The sequence below is a fragment of the Talpa occidentalis genome, unplaced genomic scaffold (genome assembly GCF_014898055.3).
Source record: "Talpa occidentalis isolate TD23 unplaced genomic scaffold, MPIMG_talOcc4v2.1 talOcc4.15, whole genome shotgun sequence".
Lineage (NCBI taxonomy): Eukaryota > Metazoa > Chordata > Mammalia > Eulipotyphla > Talpidae > Talpa > Talpa occidentalis.
The window spans coordinates 79771013-79793148 of NW_023601543.1; the positions used below are offsets into that span (position 1 = coordinate 79771013).

Consider the following 22136-nt stretch of genomic DNA (forward strand, 5'->3'; position numbering starts at 1 on the left):
TCTGACATGCTTAAGAGGCATGGGAGAGAAAAAGTCTGGTGTTGATGAGTTTATCAATAGGCTACAGTTAGTGAAGGAAAGATTCTTAGAGGAGTGAACTTCAAACTCTTTTTCAATCTAAAATGGGATGTGCTTTTGAGTTCCCAGTGCAAGATTAGGGACACATGACAGCTTAACAAAGGCTTCTAGTTGACTTATAATAGGGGTTGGTAAACTGGCCTGTGGGCCAAATACGACCTACCATCTGCTTTTGTAACTACAGTTTTATTGGAACACTGCCATACCCATTTGTTTACATATCTGTCTATGGCTACTTATCCAGTGCAACAATTAGTAGCATTGAGTATTGCAACAGAGACCACATGTCCCACAAAGCCTAAAATATGTACTAGTTGGCCCTGTCCAAAGTTTTCTCACTTGTGATTAAAAGGATTATTTGTAGCCATGTACGTGAGGTAATTACAGATACTAGCCTTAGCACTAGGAACAAAAATGCTCAATATAAAGGAACAGCGAAGGACACAGATCACTGGAAACAAAGGTGTTGCTAAAAGTTAGAGAAAGATGAGAGATGATAAAATAAAAAGATAAGTGAGTAATAAATTAATGGCTGTAAATAGCATGTAAAGCATTACCCTCTGTATATTCTATAATATTTGTATAGTATACATTTCTAGTGAGTTTTATCTGTAAGGAACTATATCTAAAAATGAAATCTTTCCTTTTTGGTATGGGTAATGTTGCTGTGATGAGTGCAGAAATCTACATGTCAGGTAACTTTTGGCACCAGTTTGCTCACTGAATCAAAACTTCTAGCTGAAGCATGATGCCTATATGACTACATCAACTAAATCATTCTTACAGGAACGATAACATGCACTAACTCAAATTATAATTTTAGTTCGTGTCCAGACTAGTTCACTGGGGAAGAATTAAGCACTCATAAAGTGCCATGGAAGTCAAATTGCAATCAGACATTGTATTACATAATTCTGACCAAACCAGAGTTAACAAGGAGACTAAAATATCCCTTAATATAACAAACCCTTTCCCCTTGGAAGTTTGCTTAATACATTTTCAGCATTTCCTTTAGATTTCTTATGCATCACCAAAAGGATGCAATTAATGAAGGGAAAGCTCTTAGAGGAGTAAACTTTGAGCTCTTTTCAAATCAAAGAAGAGATGTGCTTCTCCTTTGACCAAAGGAGAAAGTATTTCTCAAGTTAACATGTAAGAAGCCTTTTCATCTACATGACTTTATTCATCTCCCATTCGTCTCCACCTCCTTTGTGTGCCTCTGTGGTCTGTTGTCTTGGCCCTCACTCCATTTTGCCCTCACTTTACCTTTTTATTTACTGGCCAGTATCAAGTACTAGATTGTAAGCTCACTGAGGATAGGGGCAGTTCTGTACCTGGAACCTCCCAAATTCTAGGTCAATTCTGAGGGCAGGGTACAATTCTGTACCTGGCACCTCCCAAAGCCTATAGACTATGGTAGGTACTCAGCAAATAATTTTTGTAGTTTTTGCCCATGCAAATGACAGCATGACATGAGTATTATTTCTTGCATACATTTGCATAAAGAGATAGGACCAGCATTAGAGTGTTTGTGGACTCCACTACTCAGAAAAAGGAGGATCTATAAGTAAGGGTTATTTTATTTAAGGTTTCTTTATTCAATTTGTATTCTTGCTGTTCTTTTTACATTGGCCAGGAGAGGGATTCATTGGGAATGGGACAAAGAAATGTTAGGGAGGAGATGGGGATCAACATTGACAGTCTGAAGAATAGTAAAAAATCTAGTTCCATAGCTGACCCCCTAACAAAAGGGAACACTTCCATTCCTTCAGTCTTTGGAATTCATCCAGCCAATTATGTGCAACTTGTAATATTTTTGGTCCATGTTTGATGGCAAGATTTGTAATTCTCTTGACAATGTAGTATGGAAGTACAGGTATTGATGTGCTTAACGGGTTGGGTTGTGTTTTCTTTGCAGGAGTCAAACCCCAGAGAAGTATCTGCAATTTGTCATCTATTTGCAATGACTCAGGTTAGTTCTTGTGTACATTACACATTACTAAATCAATTAGCTCCACAGAGGGAAATGGTTTGTTTTTTTCTCTTATTGAGTATGTGCCTCTCTGATCTGTCTCTTCATACCACCTGGCTACCAGCATCCTGAATGAAAACAAAACCAAATTTTAGATCTAACTGAATTATTCTTCTCATCGCCTAGTGAGTTGATGGATTAACTTCCTTAATATGAGAACATGAAGCTCTGCACCAAACTTTTCACCACAGCTTTAAATCCGTAACTAATACCCTTAAAGCTGGTTCATGAGCATAATTAATAATGAACTTAATAGTTATTGAAAATCACTTCTTGTATATAAATCCCTCAAGTTTCTGCATAGGACTTTAAGTGTTATAGCTTAGAAACCTGATGTTGTCTTTTGCTAAAAATCAAACAAACCACTCACAAAAATGGTGAAAACTTCACGTACACCTAGTTTAGTTGGATTCTAATTCCAGTAGTTCTGTAGTGTATTTTGCCATCTCTGACTGTCCACTATTTTTTAAAACTGAGATGGAAATCTCTTCAGAACATGCTATTTTTGAAATGGGAATATTTTCCCTCCTGCCATGGGCCAGAGGGAATGAAACAACTACTTTCCTCACGTTGCTTTGGCTCTCTGGGTCCCCTTCCTTGTTAAAATCAATGAAGGCAGAAGTGAAAAACAGAAAAACATGGTGTGTCAGGTTAGAACTGGACGAGAGATCATGCGAAGAGAAAATAGGAAGGTAAAAAGGTAGTTTATAACATTAAAGTCTTAGTATGACTCCAGCAATATTAAAAAAAAAATGTTATAGGAATGTTTTCCTTTTATTCTGTTTCTTCGAACAGTTTAATAACTTATTTGAAAAACATAGGAAATAATTTCAAATAAACTAAGTTAAGGTTGGATAGTTTAGAAAACTTTCTGTTGAAAGAATGTTCCACAAATACTTTCTATTTGTGTGAATGTGAAATTTGCTTATATGAACTTTCTGCTGATGTTATCGCCAGGTAGAACACGTTGGCTGGTTCTGTTTAAATGCTGGCTACATTTCACTTTCATATATTGTATAACTCTTCTCTTTACTGATTTCTCTATAATGTCATTATTTTTGCACTTCGTCCATGTTTTGAACTGGTGACTAATGTCTAGTGTGGTGTTGTGTCTACATGATGTTTGATAACTATTTGAAAATTGAACATTCAGTCAAAAAAACCTGGTCATCTTGAATAACAGATGCCAGGAAGCTGGTTGGAGTAATGTTTTCCCTAAGTAAGTGGCTGAATTGACCATTTGTTTTAGTGTCTGGTGAAAACAACCTCAACAGGAGACCAACTCTTTTGGCACCAGACATTCCATGGTATCCTGCCAGAAACTAGAAACCTTCACTTCTCACAGATTCCAATCGGGGTTCATTAAAGGAAATGGAGGCAAGTGAAGAAACAGGGAGATGAGCAGGCGGGGTTAGACTGAGGGTCAAAAGGTAGTGGTTTCCTGGTGGTTTTGCTACCACTGTGCTCCTAGCATATTTATGAAACTCAAGATGTGCTCAACAGGACTGAAGGCCAAACTCTGAGAAGGAAGGAGTTAGGGAGAGAAATTATGGATGTTGGCATGCACGAAGACGCACAGACACGTATGTGGGCACTCACTAAACAAGTTTTTATTTTTATATTTTTTATGAAGACATGAGAATTTTTATCAAATTAATTTTTAAATAGTTTTTTCCTTTTCCCCTTTTTTAAGTTAAGGCACTAAATTTGAATTTTAAAGAATGGCTCTTAGGCTCTGAGAAAAGGTGGGGGAAGAAAATTAGCATTACAGAGATAGACTTGAGCTTTCTAAGACCTAGATATCCTTTCTAAATACTTAGAGAGGTTTTAGGTAGGTGGGCTTTGAATTGTTATGGAACAATATTTTCGGTTCTGTAAAGACTCTATCTTGTTAATCTAATTCCTTAAAAAATTTAAGTTTTAACCTCCACGATATTAAAAGGTTGATATGCGCATTTAACTATAAAATTTTAATGTAGTTTAGTGTTATAATAAGAACATTTTTGATATAAGATGGAAATTAAGAGTTTTATATTTTAGAATAAGTGTCCCATTTAACTTCAATTAAAACCTTATGGGCCCCAAGGCTAGAACCATTTTAAGGATAACAAAACAAGAGCCTTAGATAACCCCCCTGAGGGCTGGCTGTAGACCTGTGTTTAAATGGACCCTTGTCTTCATTGAAGACCTAGTTCTTGAAATTGTTAGGGGGGAAAAAAAAACTTTTCAAGACGTGAAACAAAGAGTTTCACTGCGAGTCCTGCAGACCTAATGCGCTTTTATGGTGACCAACGCAAGAAAAATTACTTTGGGCTGGTCAGCCACAGGTGAAACTTGCAAATCACGTTTGGGCGCCAAGCTGTTATAGAGCAACCCCGATATTAAACGGGTTCCTGGCTGTGGGTCCTCACCCGCGCGCTTTAAAGGGACTTATAAATACTCTACTACAGACACATGCAAAAGGGGTTAATAAAAGGTTTATTTACAAGAGAAAAGGAAATAAGGAAAATGTACAACTCAGGGAGAAAATAGGGAAATAAAGTCTTTAATACGTCCTACCCGATCCGACGACCTGGAAACCCCAAAGTCACTCTCAGAGCTGACCGGACACTGCTGCTGGCCAAGAGCCCAAAAATGGAGAGCCCCCCAAAACCCACGTGTCTGCCTTTTGTATCCACCTGGCTGCTTAACCCCACCCTCAGGTCCCAGCCACCTTCCCTTTGGTGGTGATGGGATTTGGAGTTCCCAGTGTCTTTGGCTTTTACCTGGGGTGGGGGTGGAGTCCACAAAGCCTATATGGAATTTGCTTTGGGACATCCTTTTCCCCCTAACAATTCCCTAACAAAATGACAAGGGTGGAAAGAAAGCATCATCCAATTTTATAATTTTCTTTCTGACAAAGAATATAAAAGATAGATAGGATAGTTGGTATTAGTGCATAAGGAGGAGAACAAGAAAGTGAGATTTTTTTCAATCTCACATTTTGCTGGGTTTTTTGGGGGGCATGATAAGTAGATGCTATTTTTATTTTTTACATTTTGCTGTTTATTGACCCTAATTAGCCCATTTAAACTTCTTCCCTTTAAATTCATGGTTTCCAATTTGATGCACCAAGTTTTGGAAGCTTAAAAGATTTCCCCAGGGACCAATGTAACCTTAAAGATATCTTTGGTATTATTGGCCCAGTGAGAATTTTACAAAAGCAAAATTCTATGAAGACATAATTTTAAGTCTGATTTCTATACTTCACCTTATTTAAAAAAAAATTCCCTAAGCTAGCCAAGATACTTTTTTATGGCTTAACCAAGATTCAAACCAGCATGAGACACGACAAAAGGAAAGACTTGATGCATATTAACAGCTTTCAGCGATGCCTTGTCTCTTTTGGAGCCAGAACTATAACCTAGGAGACTTGCTGCAGGGGGGTGACCCATGCCCACCAAATTTGCCACTTTTATTTGTTCCTTTTTGGCTTCCAGGGTTTTCTTAGTAATAGTTTTTACCTTAATGCACATTAAGATTTTTCCTTCTTTTAACAACTACATAGAAGACAACCTGGAGGCAGAAATACCTTTACCGGAACCTCAAGACTACAACATAGGGGTAGGGTCCGGGGGAGGCGGCAGAAACCTGGATTCTGAATTTCCTACCCATGGAACAGAACAGAACATTACCTTGAGGTCGAAAAAGAACTTGTTACCTTAACTTGAGTTGAAAATTTCAACCACATATAAGACAGAATTATGATGAGGAGGTCATAAAAAAAAAAAAAAACCTATTCAAAGCTCAAATCCACAGCCTATTTTGCTGCCTTCCTGATGCATTTCACGGATATGCATGCAGAGACTGTAACAGGGCAGGGAACAAGTTACAAAAATCCAAAAGTCAACCAAACACTGCCAGATGTCACTTCTCAAAAAAGATTTAAGAAAGACAATTTCTGAAAACAAAATCTCAATTGGGACACCAAAAGAAAAGACAGGGAAAGCAAATTCTTTTAAATGAGAATCAGAAAAATAAAACGAGAACAACAAAAATAAAAGAATGGCTCAATCAAAATTAACAAAGTCCTTAAACCAAAAGAAGAGCAAAATACCCAAGAAAATAAATTCACCCATATATTTTTTAAACCAATCTTAGAGCGAGAAATAAAAATATTTTTCATTGGGTTTCCATTAGATTTTTGGAAAGAGAAAAAGAGAGAGAGAGATCAGTAATCTGATATGGTAAAAATCTACCTTGCTTGCTGTTCAGATCTAGATCAATGCCGTCTGCAGACATCCTAGGAAACAAGCAGCATTCAGTCTTTTAATAGGTCTCCTGGCTGACTTGCCAAATTTTCAGGGTGCAAAGGAAATCATCCTCTCCCCCTCTGCTTCTTCTAGGCTGGGAAATAATCAAACAGGCATCAGACAGATTGACAAGAGAAAAAACCAGAATGAAGTTTAATAATACTATGTGTGTGTACCTCCTGTATACATGGAAGGGCCTAGTAAGACTGAGTATCTCCTAAATAAGATTTCAAAACCAAGGTTTTTTTTTTTTTCAAAAATGAAGAGATTGCATTTGGTAGCTGTATTTTTAAAGAAAAATAGAAATAACCCATCTAGGAATAAGTGGACTTCCATAAGGCTGTTAAACTTCTGAGAAACACCTTTTCCTTCCCTCCTTGATTGTGTAAATACATCTCTAGCAACTTAAAAATATTTGTTTACTAGTTAGCATCATAAAGGCAAACAAGACTCTTATAAGAAGCATGTAGAGATAAAATGTCTTGACAAAGGGACAATTTTTCTCTTTCTGAATGCCCACGTAAAAATATGTAGCTCATATTTCCTGAAAATTATATTGATATTCATTGAGTAAATGTGACTAAAAACAAAGAATTTCAAGAAACCCTGTTTATAAAGTAATTTGATATTCTTTTTCAGTGTTGTATTAACTCTCAACCTCTAAGGACACAAGTCTCTAATTTGTTTTTCAAAACTTATTTTCAGCATTTTTTAGAGGTGAGATAATGTTTCAATATGACGAAGAAAGCAATGTTACTCAGGTACGTTTTAAAGAGTTTTCTTATTGCAGTCTTAAAAAGCGAATTTGCATGTATTTAAATCTTTGTTTAAGGTTCAAATTATTTGTGATATTTGGCTTATTTAACTTTATGACCAAATTTATTTATTTATTTTTTTTTAAATAATAAATTTTATTGTTATATTCCCCATACAATTGCAGCCCCCCCCATTCTGACCCCAATCCCTCCCCTCCCGCCCCCGCCCCCCTAAAAGTGTCTCTGGTTCATAGTTTTTTGTTGATTTTGATTTTCACTTTCTTATAGTTATTCATTTTCCTGGTCCCTTATTTAAGTTTTCTAGATTCCTGTTATGAGTGAGACCATCCGGTATTTTTCTTTTTCTTTTTGGCTTATTTCGCTGAGCATGATCCCTTCCAGCGCCATCCATGTTGCTGCAAATTGCATGTGTTTATCTTTTTTGAATGCTGAGTAATATTCCATGGTATATATGGACCACATCTTCTGGATCCAGTCATCTATTTTTGGGCATTTGGGTTGTTTCCAAAGCTTAGCTATTGTAAACAGTGCTGCTATAAACATAGGGGTGCAGGTGCTCTTTGGAATTGATGTTTCTGTGTCCTTTGGGTAAATACCTAGGAGTGGAATTGCTGGATAATATGGAAGCTCTATGTTTAGTAGGTCCAGAAATCTCCACACAGCTTTCCACAGTGGTTGGACCAGTTTGCACTCCCACCAACAGTGCAGAAGAGTTCCTTTTTCTCCACACCCTCGCCAACATTTGTTGTTGCTAGTTTTTTTAATATGTGCCATTCTCACTGGTGTAAGATGGTATCTCATGGTAGTTTTGATTTGCATTTCCCTGATGACAAGTGATGTTGAACATTTTTTCATATGCCTGTTGGCCATTTGCATTTCCTCTTCAGAGAAGTTTCTTTTTAGCTCTTCTGCCCATTTTTTGACTGGATTATTTTCTTTGTTGTTGTTGAGTCTCATCAGCTCTTTGCAGATTTTTGTGATCAGTCCTTTATCATTAGTGTTGGGGGCAAAAATGTTCTCCCAGTTGGTGGGGTTTCTCTTTGTTTTTGTTATTGTCTCTTTTGCTGTGCAGAAGCTCTTTAATTTGATGTAGTCCCAGCTGTTTATCTTTGCCTTCACTATCACTGCTTTGGGTGATGTGACTTTATGACCAAATTTAAATAGAGTGTGTGTTGTTGAATCCCTGGCTATGCCAGGAGGGCTTGGCTTCATAATAACTGTGGTATTCCGCTAATAATTATGTTAGTTTTCACTAGATTTGTTGCTGAATAAGAATAATCTGACACAACTCTATTACCAGCTAAGATTTAAAATTATATTGGAAGCTCCTTGCAATAAGTAATATGTTGAATATAAGAATAGTCTCTGAATCTGATCCTGTTCATCCCATAGGGGATTTGGGATCTGGATATGGAAATGTGAGCCTTCCCCTAATCTAAATTAGTCCAGAGGATCCAGGTAAATGGGTTTTGCTCATTCAGTGACTATTTCCTGAGCATCTTCTATGTACCAGACACTGAGCTGGGTGGCAGCCATACAATGATGGCTGCTGCAAGTTCACCTTTTTATATTAGAGTCTGTTACTTAAATCTGGGGCCTTTTGTGGGGAATACTTCAATAGTTATTTTGGAGGAACTCTTGGAATGACAAAAGGCAGAAATGAGCATATCAGACTTGTTGATCAGAATATTTTTCAAAGAAAAACAAAAAAAAAACTGGCTTAGTCATATGGATTTTATCATTTGCTGGACAATATTTCATGCAGTTAGGATTCATAGTTTTGGGGATGTAGTTCTTTGGGTGGCCAACAAAACTGAACAGCAATTTCCTGTTAGAGAATGTCAAAAAACAAAACATTTTTTTGCTGTATTCTTAATGACTTTGTGCTTTTAACAGAATCAAAATGTGGCTAATGACAGCATAACTGGAGTCCAGTCTCTAAGTGAACTGAAGTGAGTAATCTACTGTTTGACTTAATCTTAGACATCAACTATGGAAAGATACTTGTTGAGCTATTTTTGTCATTAACTAAAGTCCTTTGAGGCTGTTCTATTTGATGCCATGAAATTAACAGCTCCATTTCAATTGGTGTTGGAATTTAAATATGATTTGGTAGCTATCAGGGTTGAAAGAAGAGTTCAAGATAGGCTTCTGTGTATACCATGTGTTCATTCTTTCATGAAGCATCAGTGATCCAAAAGTCAGAGACGTTAAGAGACCTTAGCTTACAAGGACAATCTCAGGCAATGAGAAAGGCGTTACAAATATTGATGCCACCAGTTAGACAATAGGTCACAAAGTCAGCCAGTAGGTTGAACTAGAGCAGAAGACAGTCTTACCCTGACTGTCACCGGAAAGGAAACTTCAAGTCTTTGTTCTCTTGGCATGAAGCATCCTCAGAGACGAGCTTAATTTACTCTCAACCTTCCTACCACCCCTCAAATAAAGTTTTTGTAAACATTTGAACCAAATACAAAAGTATAAGGAAGGATCTGTGATGACACTGAAGAGAAAAATCTTCCCATGCAAAAAAAACAAAAACAAAAACTCTCCTTTCAAATGAATCATTTTGATTGGCTGCTTGTGATGATTCAGTAATGCCTAGGTAGAGAAGAACATCAGGGTTCCACCTGGTGGATATCAAACATCCCTAGGGCTCCACTGAGTTTATAGTGGCAAAAAGTTAAACTAGTGAGAACTGGGATTGAAAGGGGTTTTGGGGTGGGGGAGTGCCAGCTATTGTTCATGTCCTTTATGTCTTTTTTTTAACCTTCTGATGAAAATCTAGTTTTTCTAACTATTGAAGATATGTATTAAAATAAAAATCAGAAGATACCAATGTCCTAGAGGGATTTTAAATTTTAGATGGGCAATAATAGTGATAAGAAACATTTTTTCTAATTCACAAATTTATAAATAGAATACAACTTAGCATACTTGTAATTCATTGTAATTATTAGACTTAAAATAGCGATTAATTAATTTAATGCTACCATGCATTTGTTGATAACCTACTGTGTGCCAGGCACTGGCACATGTGGGGATACACTGGCATACCTGGGGATACATGGGCATACATGAAATGGAAAACTGGCTCTAGACCAGTGGTTCTCCAGCCTGACTGAGTATTAAAACCGCCTGGGGGACATTTGAAAATCCTGATACCCAGGCATACGCCACAACAACCACATTAGTGTCTGAGGACTGGACACAGGCATTGGTATTTCTGAATGTCCCCAGTTGGTTCCAGTATAAGGCAAATCTCGAGACTTAAAGTCTAAAGCCTTGTATGAAAGATGCAGAAAGCAAAGAAGTGATAACAATACGATGCCTACAATGAAGGTCACATGTACACTGTTCTGAGTATACATGGATGTTCTAAGTGTGTGAATATCTAGAGCAGGGAAGGGGTCAGACTGAGTGGAGAAGCCAGGGAAAACTCCAGAAGGAAGGCTCCAGTGTACAGGACATTTACACAGTGATGAAGGTGGCTGGAAACACTAGCTGCCTATTACTGCCACCATCCTTCTCTTCTTCCCTCTGTACCTTCCCCGGTGCCACATTCCTTGGACCAGGGCTTCTCAAGGTCAGCAGTGTTGCCATTTTGGGCCCAGTAGTTCTCTGTACTGTGGGATATGTAATAGAGCCGAGGCTCCCACCCCCTAGATGTCAGTAGCACCCATCTCTAAGTGTGACAATCCAAAGTGCCAGATGTCCCCTGGGGGGCAGAGTCTCCCCTGGTTGAGAACCACTGCCTTAAAATGAATTCTTTTTAAATTAAATTAAATTAAATATATATATAATTAGAATGAATTCTTTAACTAGATTTATTTCATCCTAACTTCATGTGAAGCTCTGCTGCACTGAAGCAATAAAGTTGGAATGGGATGGGAAGAGAGATGAGGGGAATTCCTAAAGAGGTGTAGTGCGGAGGGGAAGGCAGGATGGTTGGGTCAGTTGGAGAGGCAAGGAGGAAGAAATCAGAGTACAGGCTCCCCAGGGTGAATGACCCCTCTCCAAAATTTGGCCTTGGGCTAACTCTTCCTCTGGCTCTCTGCCAGAAGAGGCTGCCTGGAGGTTGCAGCGGCCAAATGAATAACAAAATTGTTGAACCATGATTTATATCTTGCTGTTGCTAGAACTGATACAGCTTCTGTCTGGTTAGTTTTCTCTTGCCATATAAATAATTAATTTTCCCCACACAGGATTCTAAACATACATCCTATGTTTCTTCAATGTGAACACTGAAAGCAATAAATACCATGTTTCATTTAATTGCTAAAAATCCAACTTGCTCTGATTTGAACATAACTAATGTTCCTCTCCTTGTCAATTTCTCTCATTTTATTAACAGACGATCAGAGCTCAACAAAACCCTGCAAACCCTGAGTGAGGTAATCATGGTACATGCTGACCCTTTTTTATAATTGTTATGATTTGGGGTAAAGCACAGAGTACTGCATTCCTGAGAAGATATATATTCAAATCCCCCCAAATCTATAGTGCAAAAGAGAGAATGGACTAGTTCCATTACTCCCAAAATAAGCACGAGGCGCAATGGATGGACATCACAAGGAGGTAGCTTTGCCTTCATGTAAAATCAAAATTTCTTAAATGAAGGGCTCTAAGAGAATGAGCCCCCTTGTGTGGTAGTGAGTTCCCTGACACTGGAGCTGCACACAGAGCTTGTATGGCCTGAGTCACTGTGATGATACATCAGGAATCTGGTAGGAATGTGAAACAGATGGCTCCTAAGATTCTGTAATGCTATGATTAATCCTGGGGTGTCTTGTCTGACATTTTCAACTGTCAAAGTAACATATACTTTTTGTTTCAGACTTATTTTATAGTGTGTGCTACAGCAGAGGCTCAAAGGTCAGTCACTTTAATACTTTCATAAATATCATTATTTCTCTACTCATAAGTAATAAATATCCAGGAGTCTTAGGTTGCAAATTCAAAAGCATTCCTATAAAATAAATACATATTAATGTATTTATATGTCATTTTGGAGTATATATATATATATATATATATATATATATATATATAAAATGTATGTTTTCCAAACACTCATTACTCTGTCACATCCATGTTCTCATTCTTTATGAAGCACAGAAGGGAGTGGGGGGTGTGGGCTGTTTGCCTCTGTTCTACAAGGCTAAGGATCATGAGTGTACTTAGTCCCAGTGGGTATGGCTCGCAGTGGTTCAGTCAGGGTGAAGGTCAAGCCAGAGAAGCAGGAACATAACGATGGAGTTGGGAGAAGAAAGGAGGAAAAGGAGAAGAAAAATTAGAAACAAAAAGAAAAGAATATATACATCTTAAAGTGCATACAGGAATAAATTAGAAATTGCCTGACAATTATTTGAGATGGCACAGATTATCATTTTAAATTGTGTGTGTTGGCTCTCCTGGCTGCATAGCATAAGCAGGGCAGCAATCCTGCTACATGAAGCCTGGCATCCCATGAGAGTAAAGTTCTAGAAAATGATAGTTCCTACTCAACAAACTATTCAATGATACAGAAAAATGGCAAATCTTCCATGAAACTGTAGATTAAATCCCCATGCACTACAGCTATTTAGTTCATTTCACTTGCCTCTTTTCCTTATATGCAACACTAATATTTTTTCATTTAAATCAAGACTAAAGTGAAAAAAAATACCAATGTCTTCAATTCCTAGTTATCCGATAATCTAGATTGAGTTGCCAGAGAGAGTTTAGATTCACGAGATCCTGATGTTCATGTAGGCTGGTATGAGAAAGGGTTCCATGGTGGAAACTCAAATGCCTCCAGTCACCAGCAAGTAGCCGGCAGGTGGTGGTGAGACTAGATGTCCAGATGCTTGTCTTTGCAACTAAGCTCCACCCTGCCTGTTCGTTGTGTGGGCAGGCAAAATGGCCCAGCAGCTGTATGCTCAGACGTTCTCTGGTTTGCAACCTCTGTGGATATATAACTCTATCACCTCTCCCCAAATTACCTCTTTCTCTTTTGGGTAAAGTTCAGGCCATGGCCAGTGAGTGTTCACAAGCTTCTTGGAGTGACATCACAAGTTACCATTTTCAGTGTCCCCTTTCCTCACTGTAAGTTTGCAAAAGCAATAACAAATATGTAGTAGGCTTCCAATTTAGTAACATTGTGATTATATGTATTTGTCTTTGCAGCACATTAAATTGCACATTCACGATAAAACTGCATAAGACCACGAACATATGTACTGTAATGGATGCTTTGAAAGGAGTGAGCATTCAGCCCATGGGTAAGTTGTCTCCATTTTATTGCTTTGTTCATTTTCACATGACTTTGATGTGTTCTTTTTAAAACTGAAAAGATAATTAAAGAATTTACATATGCTAGAGCTTTCTATTTTGACTTTTGTCCTTGGGCACTTTTGGGGGTGCTCTGGAAGGTGTTTTTTCCTGCTTCAAAAAGTTTCTGTATATATTTGAAAACAAGATAAAACAAAACCTATCAAAAGGTAGAATTCTATTTGGAGAGTTGGATCTATTGCTGCTGAGACAGACTTCTCAATTTCTCTTAGGAGACGCTGAAGAGCAACTGATATTGTGTGCATACAAACCCCCAAATTATTCACTCAATAATTTTGAGCACCTACTTTATATATGGAATTGTCAACATAACAAGCATACAATTAATTTTATCATCTATTTTACACATGTTCTTTAAAATGCAGTCATTGTAAGAACAGCAATACTTGATGGACGCAAGCTTTTACCTTGCCTTATTCTTGAATTTTCTTCTTTCTTTTCCTTTTGTCTCCTTCAGAACAGTGCTGCTGTTCTGTCAGGATATCCTGCCTTCCTCCCCGGAAGAGTTAGAAAAACTGCAGTGGTATGTAGCAAGCAACCGGGCTAACCTTTTTCCTACAAAAAAAGGGGGAAAAAAAGGCATTTAATCACCATGCTGGCTAAGGAAATTTGGAATTTATACAGTGAAGAAGGTCTTTCAATTTTAGAGAAAATGCAGTTTTCTGTTGTTTAAGTTTCCATTTGGACCACTGCCTAAAACCAGTGGTTTGCAATTTTGGTTGCACATTATAATCACCTGGAGAGCGTTAAAAATATTCTGACTTCCCATAGCCTCACCAACTGAAAGTGTTGTCACATTTTTAAGTCTTTCCAGTCTGGTGGATGAGAAATGGTATCTCTGTTATTTTAATTTGAGCTTCTCTTTTTAAGATTGAACATTTTTTTGTATATTTGAAGAACATTTTCTTGTTACTGGTAAATCTACAGCTGCTTTTCAATTTATGCCATACCCTTTTTTTTTTTTTTTTTTTTTTTTTTTATTTTTTTTTTAAATTTTTTTTTTTTTATAGAGGCATGTTTTTATTTTTTTGTTTGTTTGTTTGTTTTGTTTATACATGCACTGGGTACAGTCAGAAGCGCGGAGGGTGAGAGAATTCACCAGAGCCAGAGCAGGGAGCAGAGCAGGCAGAAGAACCGAAGTACACTGCTGAGGGGAGCAGCGGGCGGCAGGAGAGGTCTGCGCGCCATGTGGGACCCTCCTCCGGTGGCCGGGGAGCAGCCGGGGATCGAACCGGCGCCTCAGAGGCCGCGGGCAGCCTCGCAACCCAGCGCTCAACCGCTGCGCCACCGGGGAGGCCCGCCATACCCTTTTGAATCCAACGTTAACACAGAGTTGACACAAGAGTTTGTGAATCTATTATGGACAGACACAGTTTGAAATGGATACACTTCAGCTTCATAGTCAAATCAATTGCAGAAATGATGAGGCAGTTTTGTCAATGTAGATTTGAATATTAAAGGAAAATATGTTGGTATTCATGCTTTAGAAAACTTTTCAGTAAGTTTGGAACAGTTTGGGCATGCGATTCCACTTCTTTGAGATTCAATTTTGTAAAATTTTAATGAAAAAAGAAAGAAAGCTTCCTAGTACATGGAACCTGCTGCCCCTTGCTTTACACGGCATTTAACAGCTCCCCATCCCCAGAAGCACAAGCGCCTCCCATTGAGTGATGAGCGCTAAGGCAGAGAGCCCCAGAGCAGAGGGGAAAGTGTGAACCAGAACTGGGGTTCATACAGGAGCATCCTCCTGGCTAATTCTTCTCCAAGGGAGGAGGCGGGGAAGTGGGCAGGGGCAAGGGGCCTGTGGCAGGTGCACAGAGGTGTGCAGTGGCAGAGGCTAGGAGTGGCAGGTCCTTGATGGGGCCACATCACCAATGTGGTATCAGATAATTGCCGGAGGAGGAAATTCACCTGTCTGTAGTTCATTCATGACTCATGTGCATCTCTCTGGTTCTTTCCTTTTAGTGACCTGCAGGATCCTGTTGTCTGTTTTTCTGGTCATCCACATGGCTCACCAGTTTCTTCCAGCAATTCCATCCCAGTCGCTCCTCAGACCACCATTCTTTCCCAGGTCTCCAGTGCCTTCTCTTTAGCTAATCCTCTGGATCATCCACCTGTGACCCAGACCCCTCCCTCTGCGACAGAAAGGATTTATCTTTCTTCTCCCAGCCTTCAGCATCCATAGCTTCCAGCCCTGCCATTGATATGCCCCCCCAATCTGGAACAGTCTTTTCTCCTACACCCCAAATTGATCTTTCCCACACCCTGCCATCTGTGAAATCCTCACTTCCCTCTTCCACCACATCTGCCCCTGTGAATGTCATCGAGACCGGCACATTTGCTGACAAGACAGGTAAATAGAAGGAGCCAAGTGCTCCTATATTTGTTGAAATTCTGGCTACCGAAAGTGCAACTGCCAGCCTGCCTGACAAGATACCTGTAACAAGGCCACACTGAGCCTCCCCTTCACGATGCATGCTTGACTTCTAGGGCTGTCCCTCAGCATTCACGGCACATCGGTATGGCTTTTGATGTTTTTGAGCAGGAGGGTAGAGAAATAACCGAGGCAAGCACAGACTTCACTTTATCAAGATGTTTCATTTTATAGGTTTTTGCCTCCTCTAAAAGGTTGTTGGGTCACTGATTACAATGTTGTGAAGAGAAAAGCTTTGAACTGTTGAACACAATAATTTCGTTAAGACCGATAAAAGGAAAAATTGGTGTTTTTGAAAATCAGTCAGTAGCACAGTGACAGAGCTGCGATAGAGCCTAGGTAGCCGCAAAGAGGGGAAAAGCACTGAGAAGGCCTGTTATGGGTCTGCATGGGCCCTCACGGGCCACATCATCTGGGATAAGCCATTTAGCTCCTGCTGCCTCCGCCTGCTGTACTTAAAGATGAAATTATCCATACTAACTGCACTAGGCTCCTTAGCCTACATCTAAAAGTCCACCTTCCACAGCTGTTCCCTTCGACCAACTTCCCAGGCTACACAGAAAGGCTAGCAAGGTGGCTTCCTGTGTCCCGGGACTTCAGTTTCAGGCAGGAGAAGCGACATATGCGTAAAAGATGCAGCTAAAAAGTAGTATAACCTAACAGTTCCACCAGAGGGGAATAATGAACTAGCACATGCTTCCTCAAGCCGGTGAGTCTTACGCAGCTGCGCATGGGAACCAGTAGACAGAAACTTGTGGGCATTCTTCACGCCTTGAGCGAAGTGAAAATAGCACAATAAACAGTTTGTACAACCATGGTAATAATAGTGTATCAAAACACATGGAGAAAGATTAGAATGGAATATGCAAAATAAAAACTAGGATGTTATTGTGGTGGAATTGAGACTTTTTAGTGATTAGGCAGGTTTGTAATCATTGTGACCCAACTATTAAAAATCAGGCTCACGCCTGGCAGGCCAGCTATTAATTTCATAATATTCTCTTCTTCACAAAAAGAGCTTCTCATACCCCATAAAATCCTGTATGTATGATATAAATTAAATGTATTTGTGCTTATATGAATATAAACTAAATAAATACTGAGGTGCTTTTACATTTTTTTAGGTTTCTTAAAGTAGAATTACATGCATCAAAATTCATCCAGATCTAGGGATGAATGACATTTTTATAGTTCTGTGAGATTGGGTAAATACCCACAATTCATGACTGTCATCACAATATATAATATTTACACTACCCCCAAAGTTCCCTTGTATCATTTTGTAGTCAACTCTCACCCACTCCCCCAACTCCCTGGCTGCTACTGATCTGTTTTATTTCCCTATCATTTCAATTTTTCTAGAATACCCTACAAAGGGAATCATACAGTATATATATAGCCTTTTGAATCTGACATCTTCACCTACCATTACATATTGGAGAACTGGAGAGTCATCCATGCTATTGCTTGGATGCAGTAGCTTGTTCCTTTTTATCACTGTATGGATTGACCATCTTTTGTCCATTCTTCTGTTGTGGACATTTAGTTTGTTTTCAGTTTGGGGACTGTTATGACAAAAGCCACTATAAATATTCCTGAACAAGTCTTCTTGAGACATGTTTTCATTTCAATGGGACAAATACCTAGGAGAAGGTCGGCTGGGTCAGAGTGATTGCCTGTGCTTCTTTACTAGTGAATTTTCTATGGTGTATTCATAAAGTGCTTTGGCTCTCTGTTACAGAAATTGTTGATACCACCAGCATCGTTGTTTCTGATCTTGAGGACGAAGTGTCCCAGATGGAGAAGATTCTGTCCTTGGGCTGCTTGGAGCCTAATCTCGCAGAACAAATGATAAACCAAGTCAGCAAACTCCTGCGTTCCCCACCTGCCTTGCTGGCCCCTCTGGCTCAAAGGTATGATGTAGCAAACCGACGTGGTCATGAGAGGGGAGCTGCTAATGATAACAGTGCTTCTCACATGATTCTTTGTGGCCAAGTATTTTTCTCCCACATTCTGAGGTTCATAATGTCTTCTCAAGTTGATACTCTATATTCTGCTTAGACTGAGGAAAACAAAATGCCGATCTGAACTGCCACCTGTCTTTACAGATTGCTGAAAGTGGTGGATGACATCGGCTTACAGCTGAAATTTTCAAACAAGACCATAAGTCTAACCGCCCCTTCTTTGGCTGTGGCCGTGATGAGAGTGAATGCTAGTAATTTCAACACAACTACCTTTGCTGCCCAAGACCCTGAAAATCTTAAGGTACATCACAATTTATTGTGGAAAAAAAAATCTTTTCTTGTATATGATTGTAGTCCCTATGTACTTCATGATTGAGGCAATTACTGCTTATAGTAAGGGGTGATATTCAAAATATTTAACATTTAGAACAATGAGGCACCACAGAATCACAATAGGACACTAGTCTTTGCTGGAGGAGGACCTCAGAAGTCCTCCTAGTCTCCAGTGTTAACCCTTTAGTAGCTGGATTATGGAAGTTGTGGTTCAGGGTATTTGGGGAAAGTGGGGGGTGCAGGAGGGGAGTGTCTAGTGGAGGGTCCTAGGAGAGAACAGGTAGGGACATTAGCTACCTATCACCCCATTTCAATACAGGCTTCCCCCACTATTTAAAAGTACACTGTTCCCATTTGGTAGATTATTTTCTGGGTCTCGCGACTCAAAAATGTTTCCATATAAATTAATAGTAATGGTGATAAGTTTAATGCATGTGGTTCTACAAAGACTTTGCCCTAACAGGTCACCAGGCTGATATGTCTGTTGCTGGGGTCCCCCTGGGGTCTACAATTATTCTGCACTTTATTTTTTTTCTACCAACTTCATTGATCAATACCTGGCATGTTATACTGTGTTTTCTGACCGTGTCTGTGTTTCCTTTCCTCATCATGTTTCCTTTCCTGCTTGGGGGCAGCTCCGCATTGCACATCCTTTCCTTGATCTCACAGTAATCAGAAAAACCAAAGAAAAGCTGGTCTTGCATAGAAATACCACAGGAAAAACGCCCTTGCACGAGCCTCCATTCTAATCAGCTGCTTCCTCCATCTCCTCGTCATACTGGCCCAGACATCTGTATTCTCTTTTACTTGATTTCAGGTCACTCTGGAAACTGAGGCTCCTGAGAATAGCATTGGCATTATCACTCTACCGTCATCACTGATGAGTAACCTGCCCGTGGGTGACATGGAACTAGCTTCCAGGGTGCAGTTCAACTTTTTTGAAACACCTGCCTTGTTTCAGGTAAAGCTGCTTCTACCTGCCTTTGGTGTATGTTTTATTTGGGAGTAGGAGAATTTTGTTTCTTTTCATCCTCAGTCATGCTTAAGTCCACTACAACTGAAATGAATTGCTAAAGAGTTACAGATTATTTTCAAACAGGACCTAATGGTGTTGGTAAATCCCAATACCTGACACAGCTTTTACCAACTGCAGAGCACTATCCTAAACACTTATAAATGTTAACTCTAATCCTTTCAGCAACCATGTGAGGGAGGAGCTACAATATCAAACTATTAAATCCCCATTTTACAGATAAGGACGTGGAGACACAGAGAGGTTAAGTAACTTGCTCAAGGACACACAGCTGAAATGCCTTAATGTTTTGTTACCTTTAAGATTCAGGAGGGTTCCAGGGTGTTGATATGTAAAATTTAACTCAGTATTTACAGCACTGTATAGTGGAACAAACTCTGCTTCTAATTGTGGTTCTTGGGAACGTCACTTTACTCCCTGACTCTCAATTTCTGGCCTAGATTGTAAAATGTACAATGTAGACTAAATAGTCCTTCTAGCTCTAAGATTCTCTGATAACATTTTATCTTTCCTTGCCATCTTGTTGATTCTTGGGTGTGCTAGGACTCTGCCCTGGAGAACCTCTCTCTGATCAGTTACGTCATATCATCAAGTGTTGCGAACCTGACCATCAAGAACTTGACAAGGAACGTGACGATTACATTAAGGCACATCGACCCAAGCCAGGTGGGAGAAGCCAGTCTGCTCAATTTATTGACCTTGTGCAAACTATGCCTCTAAGACTTAGGCTGAAAAAGGCAAATCCAGCAGAATCTTAAACTCAGCACAACATCTATGACAAGGATCATGTGGTTATTATTAGCTGACCATCTAATAATTGACCATCTAATTTCTAAGAAAGAGCAGTGCAAAAGCAAGCTTTTATCGGTTGCTGAGTTTCAGGGTAGTTAGATCTGTGGCTGCAGGTCTGAGTCTTACTTCCAGAGAGAAAATATTGCTTAGTTCAGTTCACATAGAACATCATCTATCACCTTAAAACTGTGTGTGATCTGCAGACCCACAGCTTCAGTGTCACTTGGTAGCTTGCTAGAAATGCAGACTTTCAGGCCCTGCCCTAGATCCACTGAATCAGAATGTGTAGTTTTAATAGGCCCCAAGGTGATTCTTAATGCATAGTTGCTGAGCTTAAGAAGTGATGGCCTATAGAAGACTCGCTTCTAGGGATTAGTGTAAAATAAGAACTCACTAAAAATCAAGACTGGGACTCTGAAAGTTAGAAACTCATAGATTTTTTTATAAACTGTTTGTCTTTTTTTTTTTTCAGTTCAATAAATCAATCATTTGTTATTATTCCTCTTGTAGGATGACTCAACAGTGAGATGTGTATTTTGGGATTTGGGCAGAAATGGTAGGTACTAGTCATACCTTTTACAAAGTTGAGTGAACAGGAGGTGGAGTGGGGAGGAAGAGGTAGTCATTGGTGCCATGGCTTTGCTGATGGGACAGATCTCTGCCTAATGCAAACAGGTGGCAAAGGAGGCTGGTCATCCAATGGCTGCTCTGTCAAAGACAGGAGGCTGAATGAAACCGTCTGTACCTGCAACCACCTTACAAGCTTCGGTGTCCTACTGGTAATATCCCACACTACATGGTCTTAGATTCGGGTTTGAGGGATAGTTGGACATCATACCGTGAGGTCTAATCAGATGGATAATGTAGATATGCCAGAAGATAGGATATTGCAGCAAAGTTACAGACCAATAAAATTATCCTTCCAATAAGCAAATGCATTTGTTAGGAAAATACCTGAATGTGGAAGCATATTTTCCATTCAAATTTCCTCTTTCAAATAGATAGGAGAATTAGGGAATTCAGATTAAAATGGGTACAAAAATTGTCTAGTTGCAATGCACTTTAAAATTTTTATAAAATGCCTTTTCATAAATCATCTCATTTAATCTCCTCAACAGACCTCCAAGATAGGTAGCATGAGTGTTGTTACTGTCATTTCAATGCAGTCAGAATTAAAACTTATTTTTTAGGTAACTGTCCACAGTAAAGAACTAAGAAATATAAGAGCCAGGAGCCAAATTCAAGTCTTTAGGCTCCTAGCCCAGCATTCTTCCAGTGTACCATAAACAGTGATCGGATGTTACACGGGTTTTGGAGTCGGCCAGACCTGAATTTGGACCTGGCAACTTTACTTCCTAGTTGTGTGACCTTGGACAAAGTACTGACCTCGCAGGCCTCAGTTAAACTATCTTGACCTGGTGATAAAAATTGTGCCTTCCTTGTAGGTTTGTAAAATAGACTATGGAGGGGCATTTAGGACACTCAATAAATATATAACCCATCACTCTTTTATTTACTTAAAAATACTTGGTCTTAAAAGCAATATTTTATTTTCTAGGACCTATCTCGAACATCCTTACCACCTGCTCAGATGATGGCTTTGACATTTATTACATATATTGGTTGTGGGTTTTCATCAATTTTTCTGTCAGTTACTCTGGTAACCTACATAGCCTTCGAGTGAGTATCCACAACTGGAAACTTGGATTATAGGGTGCAGTGCTCATTTCCATTGCCAAAATGAATTAAGTACAGCCCTCAGCCTACCTTATTCTGTAGCCACCTACATGTAAAGCTTCATGGGACATTTTGATTACATGCTTGCTTCCTTCCACTAGTCTGTAAACTCACTAAAGCCACAGTTGTGTTTTAATTGTCTTTGTGCCCCAGAATGATGCCTGGTGCCCAGTCAACATTGTGAAATGTGAGATGGACACAGATGTGAAACCCAAGAGCTTAGAATCGGAGATAAACCATAGCTCCATGTATAGCATAAGAGCTATTTTAATGTAATAATTTTCTAAGTTATACTGCACAGACATGAAAGATGAAATACATTAATGATTGTG

The 22136-nt window shown here is 39.2% G+C and overlaps 1 protein-coding gene and 1 long non-coding RNA gene across 2 annotated transcripts in view; one reads left to right on the forward strand and one right to left on the reverse strand.

The window, feature by feature from the left end:
• Window positions 1–22136, reverse strand: part of LOC119246294 (uncharacterized) — a 175937-nt gene that overhangs the window by 138398 nt on the left and 15403 nt on the right. Inside the window, exons 2-3 of the long non-coding RNA XR_005125484.2 lie at window positions 13919–14066; window positions 6349–6496 (exon numbers count right to left, since the gene is read on the reverse strand). This is a non-coding gene — a long non-coding RNA (uncharacterized LOC119246294). The remainder of the gene's footprint in view (window positions 1–6348; window positions 6497–13918; window positions 14067–22136) is intronic.
• ADGRG2 (adhesion G protein-coupled receptor G2) overlaps window positions 1–22136 on the forward strand; it is a 107945-nt gene that overhangs the window by 74123 nt on the left and 11686 nt on the right. Inside the window, 17 exon segments of the mRNA XM_037512638.2 lie at window positions 1997–2050; window positions 7108–7163; window positions 9075–9130; window positions 11533–11572; window positions 12016–12053; window positions 13347–13441; window positions 13969–13998; window positions 14001–14034; window positions 15477–15676; window positions 15679–15864; window positions 17687–17858; window positions 18054–18210; window positions 19060–19203; window positions 19819–19941; window positions 20578–20623; window positions 20743–20846; window positions 21626–21747. Of these exon segments, the coding sequence (XP_037368535.1) occupies window positions 1997–2050; window positions 7108–7163; window positions 9075–9130; window positions 11533–11572; window positions 12016–12053; window positions 13347–13441; window positions 13969–13998; window positions 14001–14034; window positions 15477–15676; window positions 15679–15864; window positions 17687–17858; window positions 18054–18210; window positions 19060–19203; window positions 19819–19941; window positions 20578–20623; window positions 20743–20846; window positions 21626–21747 (1657 nt within the window).